General features: G+C 44.7%; 1 protein-coding gene across 2 annotated transcripts; it reads left to right on the plus strand.

Moving 5' to 3' along the window:
• The first annotated feature begins 525 nt into the window (after positions 1–525).
• Positions 526–11,763, plus strand: LOC139575622 (reticulocalbin-1-like). 2 transcript variants are annotated; one of them, XM_071400793.1, is made up of 6 exons: positions 526–684; positions 2,209–2,402; positions 4,150–4,328; positions 8,734–8,794; positions 9,542–9,741; positions 10,448–11,763. In XM_071400793.1, exons 1-6 carry the CDS (start codon positions 641–643, stop codon positions 10,553–10,555), a joined length of 786 nt encoding a protein of 261 aa, XP_071256894.1. In that variant the 5' UTR covers positions 526–640; the 3' UTR covers positions 10,556–11,763. The 2 variants fall into 2 exon arrangements, with proteins under 2 accessions (XP_071256894.1, XP_071256893.1); XM_071400792.1 differs by having other exon boundaries at positions 536–1,063.
• The last annotated feature ends 4,533 nt before the right edge of the window (positions 11,764–16,296 follow it).

Below are 16,296 nucleotides of genomic sequence, written 5' to 3' on the forward strand. Positions count from 1 at the left end.
TTTTCCATTGTGTACTTTAACCATTTGTACATTGTTACAACACTGTATATATATATATAATATGACATTTGTAATGTCTTTATTGTTTTGAAACTTCTGTATGTGTAATGTTTACTGTTAATTTTTATTGTTTACCTCACTTTTGTATATTATCTACCTCACTTGCTTTGGCAATGTTAACATATGTTTCCCATGCCAATAAAGCCCCTTGAATTGAATTGAATTGAGAGAGGAGAGAGAACACATAAACATACCCATATCAATAAAACAGGGAAACAACAAAGGGATTAAGGAGGGGCACAACTATTTTTGGCAGCCCCTCAAAAAATGCGTGAGAGTTCTACGGCAGTGTTTACGTGTCATCCTGCAACGTGGCGCCCATAGTCATCCCGTGTTACAGACAGCCTGTGGACCAATGGCAGGGACACTAACAATGAGTGAGGTTGAACCAGCGCTGAAACCGATTACGTGAATGGTTGTACGTGAAGTAGGAAGCAGCCTGCTAGGTTGAGCTCTGTTGTGTCCCGTGGTAACCAGCCGGGCATGTTTGAAACGAAAATACGACCTGGGGCGGGCTGTACTTGTCTGAAGTGGCCTGTGTAATGTATTTAAATGCACCTAGACTTCACTGCAAGACTTGATGCTTGGATGCCGCGTTTCGGCAACATTGTTGCGCTCCTCAAAGTAAGAAAGTAGCCAGCTTGCGCTGTTGTTTTATTTCACCTCATCAGACTTGTAACAAATTGGCTACATTTGTAGCAGCGGGCTAAATACTGCTTGCTACTTAGCTCACGTAGCTTCACTCCGCAACAGCTGATCTGTCCTCAAACAACCTACTGATGGACGTGTACAGCTACGTGTGCGTTCTGCTCCTCTGCTCTTGTGTAGTGCACGGTAAACCAACGCTAAGAAAAGAACGCGTCCACCACGACCCGTTAGAACTAATTAAGCAAGCCAACGAAGACAATCAGAGCTTCCAATTCGATCATGAGGCCTTTCTGGGAAAGGAGGACGCTACTACTTTCGACCAGCTTACCCCGGAGGAGAGCAAAGACAGGCTTGGGTAAGGTTCCCCTGCAAAGACTAGAGACACATGTGATACAATGCAGGGTCACTAAAGTGCAAAACTAGTTGAAAGACGACAGTTTATTCGGATCTCCTCAGTTCCATTATTCTCTGATAACGTTTCACGTTGGTGTCTTTGCATCGCGAGGGTCTATATCTGCACAGCAAGCGATGGTGACGCAACCAACCTCTGGTGCGTAATGTGGGCTATTGTCACACATCTCCAAAGTTATGGGCCTTCTTAGTGCGTCGCATATTCCTGTTAATGTATTTCGTGTTATCTTGGCTTTGGGTTATTAAAATTTCACAACTCGCCCAAGTGGTGCCTGAGACATTTGCATGCCAGCAGACCCGCATGATATAACGGTACATTATTTCGCTTTTAAATGTAGAGCGAGTGCTATTCGCTCGCACACATTCCCCGGTCATATTATAATTGCAGTGTAGTTCTTAATTATGGATAATGCATTAAAGAAGCAAGAGGAGGTTTTGTGGTGTTGAGAGAGTTGGATAAAAGTTGAGGACCACGAACAGAATCTTGTTCGGGGTTTTAAATGTGTGTTGGAACCCATGGAACGTGTCAACGGCACTGTCTCGGTGTGTTATTTCATACAGAGACCTGTCTCACTTCCTGTAGTTCTGTTTCATCTTTGCCACTGCTCAAATGACATGTTGGCTCGATGTTACACACGTTGGCTGAAATGGGCCTAGGTTGTGAGGTTGGCGCTTCTCCCTGAGAATTCCCTTTCCTGAATCGCATTGAGTGGGAGGACCCTCTTAACATCACAACGTGGCAACCAAGATAGATATACATACGTTTACCCTAGTTGGTGGAAAGATAACTTCCTAAATATAACACTCAATATTATTTAGGCACAAGTTCCTCCCAAAGCAAACATGTACCTCAATAGGTTTTTATTCTCTCATCGCTGGCTGACAGTATTTATGTACTGGTAGTGTTGTTTTGCTAGAAAGACTGCTTACTTATGCCCCTGAAGACATCAACTCATGTCTCGGTGACTTTTTCTAAAGGAAATATATGGTCCAGTATATTTAACTGCGTCTATGTATGGCTGTGCATTGTAATGAAAGGAAATGAAGGATAGACTATAGTAGTGTTTGTGTGCCCTCTGTATCCCACAGTAAGATAGTGGAGCGGATAGACGGTGATGGAGATGGCTTTGTCACCATCACTGAACTGAAGGCCTGGATCAAGCGGGTGCAGAAGCGTTACGTCTACGAGAACGTGGCCAAGGTGTGGACGGATTACGACCTCAACAAAGACAACAAGATCTCGTGGGATGAGTACAAGCAGGCTACCTATGGCTACTACCTGTGTAAGATATGATACGACCTGCTTATGACATGTTCTGTCAGACATGATATGACCTGCTTATGACATGTTATGTCACATATGATATGACCTGCTTATGACATGTTCTGTCAGACATGATATGACCTGCTTATGACATGTTATGTCAGACATGATATGACCTGCTTATGACATGTTCTGTCAGACATGATATGACATGTTATGTCACATATGATATGACCTGCTTATGACATGTTATGTCACATATGATATGACCTGTTTATGACATGTTCTGTCAGACATGATATGACCTGCCTATGACATGTTCTGTCAGACATGATATGACCTGCTTATGACATGTCTGTCAGACATGATATGACCTGCTTATGACATGTTCTGTCTGACATGATATGACCTGCTTATGACATGTCTGTCAGACATGATATGACCTGCCTATGACATGTTCTGTCAGACATGATATGACCTGCTTATGACATGTCTGTCAGATATGATATGACCTGCTTATGACATGTTCTGTCAGAAATGATATGACCTGCTTATGACATGTCTGTCAGACATGATATGACCTCTCTGGTTGTCCGACCCATGGCCCCTCTCTCCTCTCTGGTTGTCCGACCCATGGCCCCTCTCTCCTCTCTGGTTGTCCGACCCATGGCCCCTCTCTCCTCACTGGTTGTCCGACCCATGGCCCCTCTCTCCTCTCTGGTTGTCCGACCCATGGCCCCTCTCTCCTCTCTGGTTGTCCGACCCATGGCCCCTCTCTCCTCTCTGGTTGTCTGACCCATGGCCCCTCTCTCCTCTCTGGTTGTCTGACCCATGGCCCCTCTCTCCTCTCTGGTTGTCTGACCCATGGCCCCTCTCTCCTCTCTGGTTGTCTGACCCATGGCCCCTCTCTCCTGGTTGTCCGACCCATGGCCCCTCTCTCCTCTCTGGTTGTCCGACCCATGGCCCCTCTCTCCTCTCTGGTTGTCCGACCCATGGCCCCTCTCTCCTCTCTGGTTGTCCGACCCATGGCCCCTCTCTCCTCTGGTTGTCCGACCCATGGCCCCTCTCTCCTCTCTGGTTGTCCGACCCATGGCCCCTCTCTCCTCTCTGGTTGTCCGACCCATGGCCCCTCTCTCCTCTCTGGTTGTCTGACCCATGGCCCCTCCCTCCTCTCTGGTTGTCCGACCCATGGCCCCTCTCTCCTCTCTGGTTGTCCGACCCATGGCCCCTCTCTCCTCTCTGGTTGTCCGACCCATGGCCCCTCTCTCCTCTCTGGTTGTCCGACCCATGGCCCCTCTCTCCTCTCTGGTTGTCTGACCCATGGCCCCTCTCTCCTCTCTGGTTGTCTGACCCATGGCCCCTCTCTCCTCTCTGGTTGTCCGACCCATGGCCCCTCTCTCCTCTCTGGTTGTCCGACCCATGGCCCCTCTCTCCTCTCTGGTTGTCCGACCCATGGCCCCTCTCTCCTCTCTGGTTGTCCGACCCATGGCCCCTCTCTCCTCTCTGATTGTCCGACCCATGGCCCCTCTCTCCTCTCTGGTTGTCCGACCCATGGCCCCTCTCTCCTCTCTGGTTGTCCGACCCATGGCCCCTCTCTCCTCTCTGGTTGTCCGACCCATGGCCCCTCTCTCCTCTCTCATATCTGGTTGTCTGACAGCTAACAATATCACACCTTCCATCCAAATTCATGACCTACCTAGTTATTTAAGTCAGCGTCTCTACTTCAGTTGTTTGAACACCAACCACTTGTTTGTCTTTCCTCCAAGCGAACCCAGAGGAGTTTGAAGAGGCCACAGACCAGTTCAGCTTTAAGAAGATGCTGCCCAGGGACGAGAGGAGATTTCAAACAGCTGATCTGAATGGAGACCTGGCAGCTGATAGAGAAGAGTTCACCTCCTTCCTCCACCCAGAGGAGTTTGACCACATGAAGGACATCGTGGTCCAGGTTAGTGTTCCAGATCTGCACTGAAATGTCTAGTGTTGGCCTGGATGCCAGCCTGTTTCTGCTCCGTTAGCAGACATTAGTTGGCTAATGCAGAAACTCTCACATGGGTTATGGTGGTGTATCAGTAGATGGAGAAACCGCAAACTCCACAGCAGCCTAGAAAACTGATTTGAGAACCTCTAACTTCTTCTGGATTAAGTTTAAACGAAACGTAGTAAATCAGGGCTGTATTTGAGAAGCAGCTTTAAAACCTGAGTTATGTGAAGAGTTTAAAGCTGTATTGAAAACGTCTCATCGTACTCTATAGATAGGTTGACTGGCTTTCTGAAAATGTTTTCTAGTTCTTGGAACAGATGAGAGTTTCTGTGAAATGTGTTTCTGTCTGATGTCCCACTAGGAGTGCTCTGCATTCAGATCCCGCTCTCTAATGACACTTTACTCAGCCTGGAAACTCTGTGTAGATGTTTTGGAACGGGTCTAGTGGGACAAACCGACCCATGCCACTTAAATATAAAACTGACAGCGCTGAGCAGTCGCGTGGCAACTTGGAGAAACTAATGCACTAGGCTTCTGTCTTCATAAAAACTGTAATACCCATTTGACAGAGTTCATTATTGATGGTCCATTTTTCAGAAATGTTTCTGGGTTGCTGCCTGGGCAGTGTTGTCTTCATTGATTGTGGTGATCACACCTTGTGGTTGTAGTCAATAGGGTCAGTCTTTCCAAGTAAGACCCAAGCCATGACGTTAAGTCACATCCATGTTGTTATTATTGGGTAATATGACGTGTCTACTCCCTACCATAGTAGGCCCATAACCCCTATACCACTCTAGTGTTGTAGAGGAGATGAACCCCTATACTACTGGTGTTGTAGAGGAGATTAACCCCTATACTACTGGTGGTGTAGAGGAGATGAACCCCTATACTACTGGTGGTGTAGAGGAGATGAACCCCTATACTACTGGTGGTGTAGAGGAGATGAACCCCTATACTACTGGTGGTGTAGAGGAGATGAACCCCTATACTACTGGTGGTGTAGAGGAGATGAACCCCTATACTACTGGTGTTGTAGAGGAGATGAACCCCTATACTACTGGTGTTGTAGAGGAGATGAACCCCTATACTACTGGTGTTGTAGAGGAGATGAACCCCTATACTACTGGTGTTGTAGAGGAGATGAACCCCTATACTACTGGTGGTGTAGAGGAGATGAACCCCTATACTACTGGTGGTGTAGAGGAGATGAACCCCTATACTACTGGTGGTGTAGAGGAGATGAACCCCTATACTACTGGTGTTGTAGAGGAGATGAACCCCTATACTACTGGTGTTGTAGAGGAGATGAACCCCTATACTACTGGTGGTGTAGAGGAGATGAACCCCTATACTACTGGTGGTGTAGAGGAGATGAACCCCTATACTACTGGTGGTGTAGAGGAGATGAACCCCTATACTACTGGTGGTGTAGAGGAGATGAACCCCTATACTACTGGTGGTGTAGAGGAGATGAACCCCTATACTACTGGTGGTGTAGAGGAGATGAACCCCTATACTACTGGTGGTGTAGAGGAGATGAACCCCTATACTACTGGTGGTGTAGAGGAGATGAACCCCTATACTACTGGTGTTGTAGAGGAGATGAACCCCTATACTACTGGTGGTGTAGAGGAGATGAACCCCTATACTACTGGTGTTGTAGAGGAGATGAACCCCTATACTACTGGTGTTGTAGAGGAGTTTTCCTGGATGAGTCCTGCTATGGAGAGGTCTATATTCATTATGTTGTATATTTTTAGTAACACATGTTTATTATTAGTCATCCACTTCCCAGGGTCAGTAATCTTTAATCTTTCAGTAGGCTTCAGCAGGGGTGTGTGTGTGTGTGTGTGTGTGTGTGTGTGTGTGTGTGTGTGTGTGTGTGTGTGTGTGTGTGTGTGTGTGTGTGTGTGTGTGTGTGTGTGTGTGTGTGTGTGTGTGTGTGTGTGTGTGTGTGTGTGTGTGTGTGTGTGTGTGTGTGTGTGTGTGTGTGTGTGTGTGTGTAGCTATGTTGGCTGGTACGGGGGTGACTGCATTTTGAGGTAGTGATGACATACCGCTCTAATAACAGCTAAAGTTACAACTTTAGCCTCGTTCACATTACCCATAAGCACTCTTGGCTTGCTTGACTTGCTACAAAGTTAGAGAAACAAGTTGAGGAAAAAGTAAAGAAACAAAACATGTTTTATCACCTGAAACAATATATTTATCATGTCTTGAATAAAAAGGTCATATTTTGCATTAGGGAGTCAGTCATGACATATCCTCTCTCTTAACTGCTACAACAGAGAGGCAGTCATGCAAATATAAGTTAAATCCCAAACGAGGGAACACAACGATTGTGCAGTGTTGACAAGATGAGTTGAGGCACTGTAAACATACCTAAGAGACTGTATAGGGATGGCTCACAACTTTTAAATCATCTACACCATACAGTGCATTCACAAAGTATTCAGACCTCGACTTTTTCCACATTTTGTTACGTTACAGCCTTATTCTAAAATGGATTAAATAAAACATTTTCCTCATCAATCTACACACAATACACCATAATGACAAAGCAAAAATATATTTTTTGACATTTTAGCAAATGTATATTTAAAATTTAAAATAAAAAATAAAAAAACTGGTTCCTTATTTACATAAGTATTCAGACTCTTTACTATGAGACTCTAAATTGAGCTCAGGTGCATCCTGTTTCCATTGATGATCCTTGAGATGTTTCTACAACTTGATTGGAGTCCACCTGTGGTAAATTCAATTGATTGGACATGATTTGGAAAGGCACACACCTGTCTATATAAGGTCCCACAGTTGACAGTGCATGTCAGAGCAAAAACCAAGCCATGAGGTGGAAGGAATTGTCTGTAGAGCGCCGAGACAGGATTGTGTCGAGTTACAGATCTGGGGAAGGGTACCAAAAAATGTCGGCAGCATTGAAGATCCACAAGAACACAGTGGCCTCCATCATTCTTAACTGGAATAAGTTTGGAACCACTAAGACTCTTCCTAGAGCTGGCCACCCGGCCAAACTGATCAATCGGGGGAGAAGGGCCTTGGTCAAGGAGGTGACTAAGAACCCGATGGTCACTCTGACAGAGCTCCAGAGTTCCTCTTTGGAGATGGGAGAACCTTCCAGAAGGACAACCATCTCAGCAGCACTCCACCAATCATGCATTTATGGTTGAGTGGCCAGACGGAAGCCACTCCTCAGTAAAAGGCACATGAAAGCCTGCTTGGATTTTGCTAAAAGGCAAATGAGAAACAAGATTCTCTGGTCTGATGAAACCAAGATTGAACTCTTTGGCCTGAATGCTAAGTGTCACGTCTGGAGGAAACCTAGTACCATCCCTACGGTGAAGCTTGGTGGTGGCAGCATCATGCTGTGGGGATGTTTTTCAGCGGCAGTGACTGGGAGACTAGCCAGGATCGAAGGAAAGATGAACGGAGCAAAATACAGAGAGAATCTTGATGAAAACCTGCTCCAAAGCGGACCTCACTAGATCGAGGGTTCACCTTCCAACAGGACAACGACCCTAAGCACACAGCCAAGACAACACAGGAGTGGCTTTGTGACAAGTCTCAGTGTTCTTGAGTGGCCCAGCCAAAGCCCGGACTTGAACCCGATCGAACATCTCTGGAGAGACCTGAAAATAGCTATGTAGTGACTCTCCCCATCCAACCTGACAGAGCTTGAGAGGATCTACAGAGAAGAATGGGAGAACTCCCCAAATACAGGTGTGCCAAGCTTGTAGCGTCATACCCAAGAAGACTTGAGGCTGTAATCGCTGCCAAAGGTGCTTCAACAAAGTACTGAGTAAAGGGTCTGAATACTTATGTAAATGTGATATTTCAGTTTTTTATTTTATTACATTTGCAAAATATTCTAAAAACCTGTTTTTGGTTTGTCATTATGGGTTATTGCCTGTAGATTGATGAGGGGGGAAAAACGATTTAGTCCATTTTAGAATAAGGCTGTAAAGTAACAATGTGGAAGAAGTCAAGTGGTTTGAATACTTTCCAAATGCATTGTATATTCAATCCATTCCTCCAGATAAACAGATGGTTAGATATATCTAAAATTACACAAGTAAAGCAACCATAGATGGTTCTAAAAGAAGTGTGTAAAATCTCATCTCTGAAAACAAACACACATCGTCTCTAATCCAGGCAGTTAGCTGATCATCAGCAGTGGCTCTGTAATCGTAGTGTCACTCTGCCAGCCCAGCTGTAAGCAGAGCCTCGTAGCTCGACTCATACTGCCTGGGGCTGTGTGTTTTATCTTTTATTACTGTCAGTAGTGAGAGTCCCACTGCTGTTGACCTCTGTGTCCCCCTTTTATGACATCATTGTCTGTGTTTGCGTGCAGGAGACTCTGGAGGACATTGATAAGAATGGAGACGGACATGTGGACGAGGATGAGTATATTGGTGAGTTGGAGGCGTGACTTGGGGTTGACACTGCATCAGAAGACTAACCCTTCATGAACACACAGGTTACAGGTCATTTTCACTCACTTCATTAAAAAAAATGTTTCATTTTTTTCCCTTTTCCTTTTTTTAGCGGAATTTCCATTTTTATACACGAGGACAGGTCTAACCTCATTTTAATGCATTTTTTTTTTTTTTAACCAATTTGTATAATTTTTTTCCTCCACAAACTATATCATGTTCTTATGGTATATTGGAAGTGTTTACAAGGTTTGGTGTTAGTATCCTCCTGGGTCTTCTAGACTAGAGGAAGAGTTCCTAACACAAGATGTGTGCAACCCCATGAGCTCTGTGACCTGATTAGGAATCAAAGGCCTGTTTGTTGGCTGCTTTGGGAAGCTCTGCTGTGACGCTGCAGTCTGCTGACTTAGTCTGTCTGCCTATTCAAGGATTTCACTGTTCATTTCTGGTTGTGTTTTTACAGGAATATCCACTTAGAAACTGCTTAGAAACATTACATAGCTTGCTTGTATACCGTTAGTTCTATAGAGGTTTGTTTATAGGTCCTTATAGTAAATGGCTTATACAGGGAATGCAAATGAGCAGATGAACAAACAATGATTTCCAAAATTTTTACTAATGGTTAACAAACTATTTCTTACAGTTTATAAGCATACTTTCAAACAAAGTGTTCGCTTTTTGACCTTCTTTGAGTATGTCATCCCATATGTTCCTGTGTCATTGCAGCGGACATGTTTTCCCATGAGGAGGGGGGTCCAGAACCAGACTGGGTCAGAACGGAGCGGGACCAGTTCTCTGACTTCCGGGACCTGAACAAGGACGGAAAGATGGACGTGGCAGAGATTCGCCACTGGATCCTGCCCCAGGACTACGATCACGCCATGGCAGAGGCCCGACACCTGGTCTATGAGTCAGACCAGGACAAGGTACTGATCCTGTAACCTAGTCTACGATTCAGACCAGGACAAGGTACTGATCCTGTAACCTGGTCTACGAGTCAGACCAGGACAAGGTACTGATCCTATATCCTGGTCTACGAGTCAGACCAGGACAAGGTACTGATCCTATAACCTGGTCTACGATTCAGACCAGGACAAGGTACTGATCCTATAACCTGGTCTACGAGTCAGACCAGTACAAGGTACTGATCCTATATCCTAGTCTACGAGTCAGACAAGGTACTGATCCTATAACCTGGTCTACGAGTCAGACCAGGACAAGGTACTGATCCTATAACCTGGTCTACGAGTCAGACCAGGACAAGGTACTGATCCTATAACCTAGTCTACAAGTCAGACTAGGACAAGGTACTGATCCTATAACCTAGTCTACGAGTCAGACCAGGACAAGGTACTGATCCTATAACCTAGTCTACGAGTCAGACCAGGACAAGGTACTGATCCTATAACCTAGTCTACGAGTCTGACCGATATGATTCCAACGATTGTTTAAGTTTTCACTCTTTACCAATTTTCTGGCTGGTAATATTATGTAGGATAAAGAGCCTGAGTTCATACTTTTTTATCATGTCTCAGCTGTCAAAATGGAGGAATTGGATTTCAAGTGTTAGTTCTTTAGTAGTAGGAGATCTTCTAGACTCTATGTAAACCTGACTGGGTTCTCTCTCCTCAGGACACAATGCTGACCAAGGAGGAGATCCTGGAGAACTGGAACATGTTTGTAGGAAGTCAGGCCACCAACTATGGAGAAGATCTGACCAAGAACCATGATGAACTCTGAGCATAGTTTACTGTAGTTGTGTTTGTGGCAGGGCGGTCGGACCTCAACTGAGCATCGTCAACCTCGACCACAAACTTGTCTGGTCCTCAGCCTTATCCTGCTAAATGTCATCAGTTGAACACAAACATAGTTCCAACACTGCAGTAACCCCCCCGAGGGGAGGGGCCAAGGAATGGTCTGTTCCTACCACTGACGGTCGGGGTCCTCCTGAGCGGCTGGACCGGGTTTGGTCCTGTTTCTGACATTTAGGAACGGAGATTGACCACACCCAACCTCTGTGCGACTGACAGTGATGTTGCTTATCAGCCAGACTCCCATCTGGCTTAGCGGCCTTTTACATCTCTATACACAGCCATCATCACATGACCATATTTCACCGTTTGATCATTTCACTTTTATATTGTCTTTTCTTTAAACCTTACATGATTTTAGCAGAGAGGAGAACATAGGGTTGATCGTCAGGAATATTTTAATTTGATTGTGGTTCCAATGTGAAAACAAAGCACAACCTAGAATACTTATTCTATTTATTTAGTCCTTTACCTTGAGGAGGCGAAGAAGCCTGGGAGGTATAAGAGTTAGAGGTCAATGGGTGTTTAGAGTTTCTGAAGGCTGCCTACTTGTTGAACTTGTCAGATATCACTACACACTTTGTTTTTATACAGTGGACACAGATGTTGTTTTTGTTTTGCTGGCCAGTAAAGACTTTTTTATAAATTAGATATTTTTTTAAATGCTCTTGGATTTGCGAGCTTCCTGTTGTAAAATGTTTTAGGATCTCTTACTAACACCCATCTTAATGATATGCTCTTTGCACGCATCTTTTCCCAATACAGTCTGTGAAAACATTCATTTTAATCACCTTTGCTTGTTTATTTTATACACTTAAGCCCTGCCTGTGTAAAAATGTAATATGAGTTTCATGCAAAATAACCAGGCTATTGTCATGATGAAAATGTAAGTTTAGCCTTTTCATTGTTATGGAAATGGAGGTTTTGGAGTGATGTAAAATGACTTGAAACGCAGGAGAAGAGGGGTTCTAGAGTACTGTATGTGTCTCCTCCTTTACCTCAAAGCTGCTTCTCATATTGACACTATTGTTCATGTCGTAAGATAGGACTTCCTGTTAGATCACTTCCTCTTGTACCATGCCAATGTACTCCCTTGTGTATATTAATGTTTGAGAAAAAGAAACACATTTTCCCGTTCTTGTCTAGTTTGTAATTCTATGATGACCCACATCTTTTTCTTCTATGTACCTTTTTTTTCTCTGTATAAGAAGTGAAGCCAAGGTTTTTCTCAAATGTATTTATAAAGCCCTTCTTACATCAGCTGATGCCACAAAGTGCTGTACAGAAACCCAGCCTAAAACCAGGAGCAGGACAAGCAATGCAGGTGTAGAAGCGCGGTGGCTAGGAAAAACTCCCTAGAAAGGCCAAAACCTAGGAAGAAACCTAGAGAGGAACCAGGCTATGAGGGGTGGCCAGTCCTCTTCTGGCTGTGCCGGGTGGAGATTATAACAGAACATAGCCAAGATGTTCAAATGTTCATAAATGACCAGCATGGTCAAATAATAATAATCACAGTAGTTGTCGAGGGTGCAGCAAGTCAGCACCTCAGGAGTAAATGTCAGTTGGCTTTTCATAGCCGATCATTAAGAGTATCTCTACCGCTCCTGCTGTCTCTAGAGAGTTGAAAACAGCAGGTCTGGGACAGGTAGCACGTCCGGTGAACAGGTCAGGGTTCCATAGCCGCAGGCAGAACAGTTGAAACTGGAGCAGCAGCACGGCCAGGTGGACTGGGGACGGCAAGGAGTCATCATGCCAGGTAGTCCTGAGACATGGTCCTAGGGCTCAGGTCCTCCGAGAGAGAGAGAGAAAGAAAGAGAATTAGAGAGATTATACTTAAATTCACACAGGACACCAGATAAGACAGGAGAAATACTCCAGATATAACAGACTGACCCTAGCCCCCCCGACACATAAACTACTGCAGCATAAATACTGGAGGCTGAGACAGGAGGGGTCAGGAGACACTGTGGCCCCATCCGATGATGTCCCCAGACAGGGCCAAACAGGCAGGATATAACCCCACTCACTTTGCCAAAGCACAGCCCCCACACCACTAGAGGGATATCTTCAACCACCAACTTACCATCCTGAGACAAGGCCGAGTATAGCCCACAAAGATCTCCGCCACGGCACAACCCAAGGAGGGCGCCAACCCAGACAGGAAGATCTGCTGTTACAAGTTGTTCCATATAGGTCTCTGCTAAGCTCAGTTGTAGGATTGGTACCTCTTGTTTGAGTTTAGGGCCTGGGAAAGGGTACAGTCATGAACACGGTCTGGCAGAGAGCTGGAGAGACCCTCACTCTCACGCTATTTTCTTTCTCTCCTCTTGTTCTTAGTCTTGCTCTCACGCGTTCTATTTCTCTCTGACACGGCAGAGCACTCAGCACAGCTGTGGATCAGAGCTTAACAAGTCATTCTATTGTCCTGGATGACTCAAACAGCCTGTCATTTCCCACCATTACAGCTACTGGAGGCCTGTTAAGACCCCTAGCCTGTAACTACAGGTGTACCTGTTAAATATCAATCCTTGTGTGTGAGACCGACCTGCTTACTGGCTGCTACTGCTTGGCTACAGGCCAAACTGTCCACAGGGCCACTGACTTGCTAATTGATTTTCCACTACAGGTTGCTGAAGTGTGTGTGTGTGTGTGTGTGTGTGTGTGTGTGTGTGTGTGTGTGTGTGTGTGTGTGTGTGTGTGTGTGTGTGTGTGTGTGTGTGTGTGTGTGTGTGTGTGTGTGTGTGTGTGTGTGTGTTTATATACACACTAGTACTAGTGTGCTTGCCGGTTCGTTGGCATGCCTCCACTAATGTTTGTACATCTGTCTATTTGACTGAGTGAGTGTTAAAACACGAGGCATACGGGTATTCTGTTGACACTGTCACTGACTAATTGAAACACACACACACACACTGTTAGCAGGGATCGGGTGAATCTGACTACAGTCGCTCCTGGCTGTTCCAGTGGAACTCTCCAATGTAACTGAGAAAGCCACCCAGCATGGTCTGTCCCCTCTGTCCTCTCATGTGGAATCTACGGGGGGATACATGTGTGTCCGTTAGCATGACAAGTGGAGCGGGACCAATGTGATGAAGATCATTAGAAACTAGAGATGGCTGTGTACTGTGTGTGTTAGGCTGTCGTTCTGTTTTAGTAGAGGAGCGGGACCAATGTGATGAAGCTCATTAGGAACTAGAGATGGCTGTGTACTGTGTGTGTTAGGCTGTCGTTCTGTTTTAATAGAGGAGCGGGACCAATGTGATGAAGCTCATTAGGAACTAGAGATGGCTGTGTACTGTGTGTGTTAGGCTGTCGTTCTGTTTTAATAGAGGAGCGGGACCAATGTGATGAAGCTCATTAGGAACTAGAGATGGCTGTGTACTGTGTGTGTTAGGCTGTCGTTCTGTTTTAATAGAGGAGCGGGACCAATGTGATGAAGCTCATTAGGAACTAGAGATGGCTGTGTACTGTGTGTGTTAGGCTGTCGTTCTGTTTTAATAGAGGGCCGTGTGGCAGATTCTATGGAACGCCGTAGAATAAGAGGTCATCTTGTACGCTAGCATTTCTTACCAGGCACTCTGGAATGGGGATAAGGAACCGAATGTCTTTGAGGTGGTTTAATATTGTGGAAGCTAGGTGTCTCGAGGTGGTGGTTTAATTTCATATTGTGGAAGCTAGGTGGAAGCTAGGTGTCTCGAGGGGGCGGTTTAGTTTCATATTGTGGAAGCTAGGTGGAAGCTAGGTGTCTCGAGGGGGCGGTTTAGTTTCATAGCTAGGTGGAAGCGAGGTGGAGCTTTAGTTTCATATTGTGGAAGCGAGGTGGAGCTTTAGTTTCATATTGTAGGAGCTAGGTGTCTCGAGATGGCGGTTTAGTTTCATATTTTGGAAGCTAGGTGGAAGCGAGGTGGAGCTTTAGTTTCATATTGTGGAAGCTAGGTGGAAGCTAGGTGTCTCGAGGTGGTGGTTTAGTTTCATATTTTGGAAGCGAGGTGGAGCTTTAGTTTCATATTGTGGATGCTAGGTGCAAGCTAGGTGTCTCGAGGTGGTGGTTTAGTTTCATATTGTGGAAGCTAGGTGTCTCGAGGTGGTGGTTTAGTTTCATATTGTGGAAGCTAGGTGGAAGCTAGGTGTCTCGAGGTGGGCTGTTTAGTTTAATATTGTGGTAGTTAGGTGACACGGTTAGTTTAATATTGTGGTAGCTAGGTGATGCCGTTTAGTTTAATATTGTGGTAGCTAGGTGATGGTTTAGTTTAATATTGTGGTAGCTAGGTGACGCGGTTAGTTTAATATTGTGGTAGCTAGGTGATGTGGTTAGTTTAATATTGTGGTAGCTAGGTGACGATGTATATTATTAAACTAACGGCATCACCTAGCTACCAAAATATTAAACTAACGGTGGTAGCTAGGTGACGCGGTTAGTTTACTATTGTGGTAGCTAGGTGACACGTTTAGTTTAACATTGTGGTAGCTAGGTGATGTGGTTAGTTTACTATTGTGGTAGCTAGGTGACACGTTTAGTTTAACATTGTGGTAGCTAGGTAATGCCGTTAGTTTAACATTGTGGTAGCTAGGTGATGCCGTTAGTTTAATATTGTGGTAGCTAGGTGATGCCGTTAGTTTAATATTGTGGTAGCTAGGTGATGGTTTAGTTTAACATTGTGGTAGCTAGGGGATGTGGTTAGTTTAATATTGTGGTAGCTAGGTGATGGTTTAGTTTAACATTGTGGTAGCTAGGGGATGTGGTTAGTTTAATATTGTGGTAGCTAGGTGATGGTTTAGTTTAATATTGTGGTAGCTAGGTGATGCCGTTAGTTTAATATTGTGGTAGCTAGGTGATGGTTTAGTTTAACATTGTGGTAGCTAGGTGATGTGGTTAGTTTAATATTGTGGTAGCTAGGTGATGGTTTAGTTTAATATTGTGGTAGCTAGGTGATGCCGTTAGTTTAATATTGTGGTAGCTAGGTGATGTGGTTAGTTTAATATTGTGGTAGCTAGGTGATGCCGTTAGTTTAATATTGTGGTAGCTAGGTGATGCCGTTAGTTTAATATTGTGGTAGCTAGGTGATGGGTTAGTTTAATATTGTGGTAGCTAGGTGATGCCGTTAGTTTAATATTGTGGTAGCTAGGTGACGCCGTTAGTTTAATATTGTGGTAGCTAGGTGATGGTTTAGTTTAATATTGTGGTAGCTAGGTGATGCCGTTAGTTTAATATTGTGGTAGCTAGGTGATGGTTTAGTTTAACATTGTGCTAGCTAGGTGATGTGGTTAGTTTAATATTGTCGTAGCTAGGTGATGGTTTAGTTTAATATTGTGGTAGCTAGGTGATGCCGTTAGTTTAATATTGTGGTAGCTAGGTGATGGTTTAGTTTAACATTGTGGTAGCTAGGTGATGTGGTTAGTTTAATATTGTGGTAGCTAGGTGACGCCGTTAGTTTGATATTGTGGTAGCTAGGTGATGGTTTAGTTTAACATTGTGGTAGCTAGGTGATGTGGTTAGTTTAATATTGTGGTAGCTAGGTGATGCCGTTAGTTTAATATTGTGGTAGCTAGGTGATGGTTTAGTTTAACATTGTGGTAGCTAGGTGATGGTTTAGTTTAACATTGTGGTAGCTAGGTGATGTGGTTAGTTTAATATTGTGGTAGCTAGGTGACGCCGTTAGTTTGATATTG

The sequence above is a fragment of the Salvelinus alpinus genome, chromosome 5, assembly GCF_045679555.1.
Source record: "Salvelinus alpinus chromosome 5, SLU_Salpinus.1, whole genome shotgun sequence".
Taxonomy (NCBI): Eukaryota; Metazoa; Chordata; class Actinopteri; order Salmoniformes; family Salmonidae; genus Salvelinus; species Salvelinus alpinus.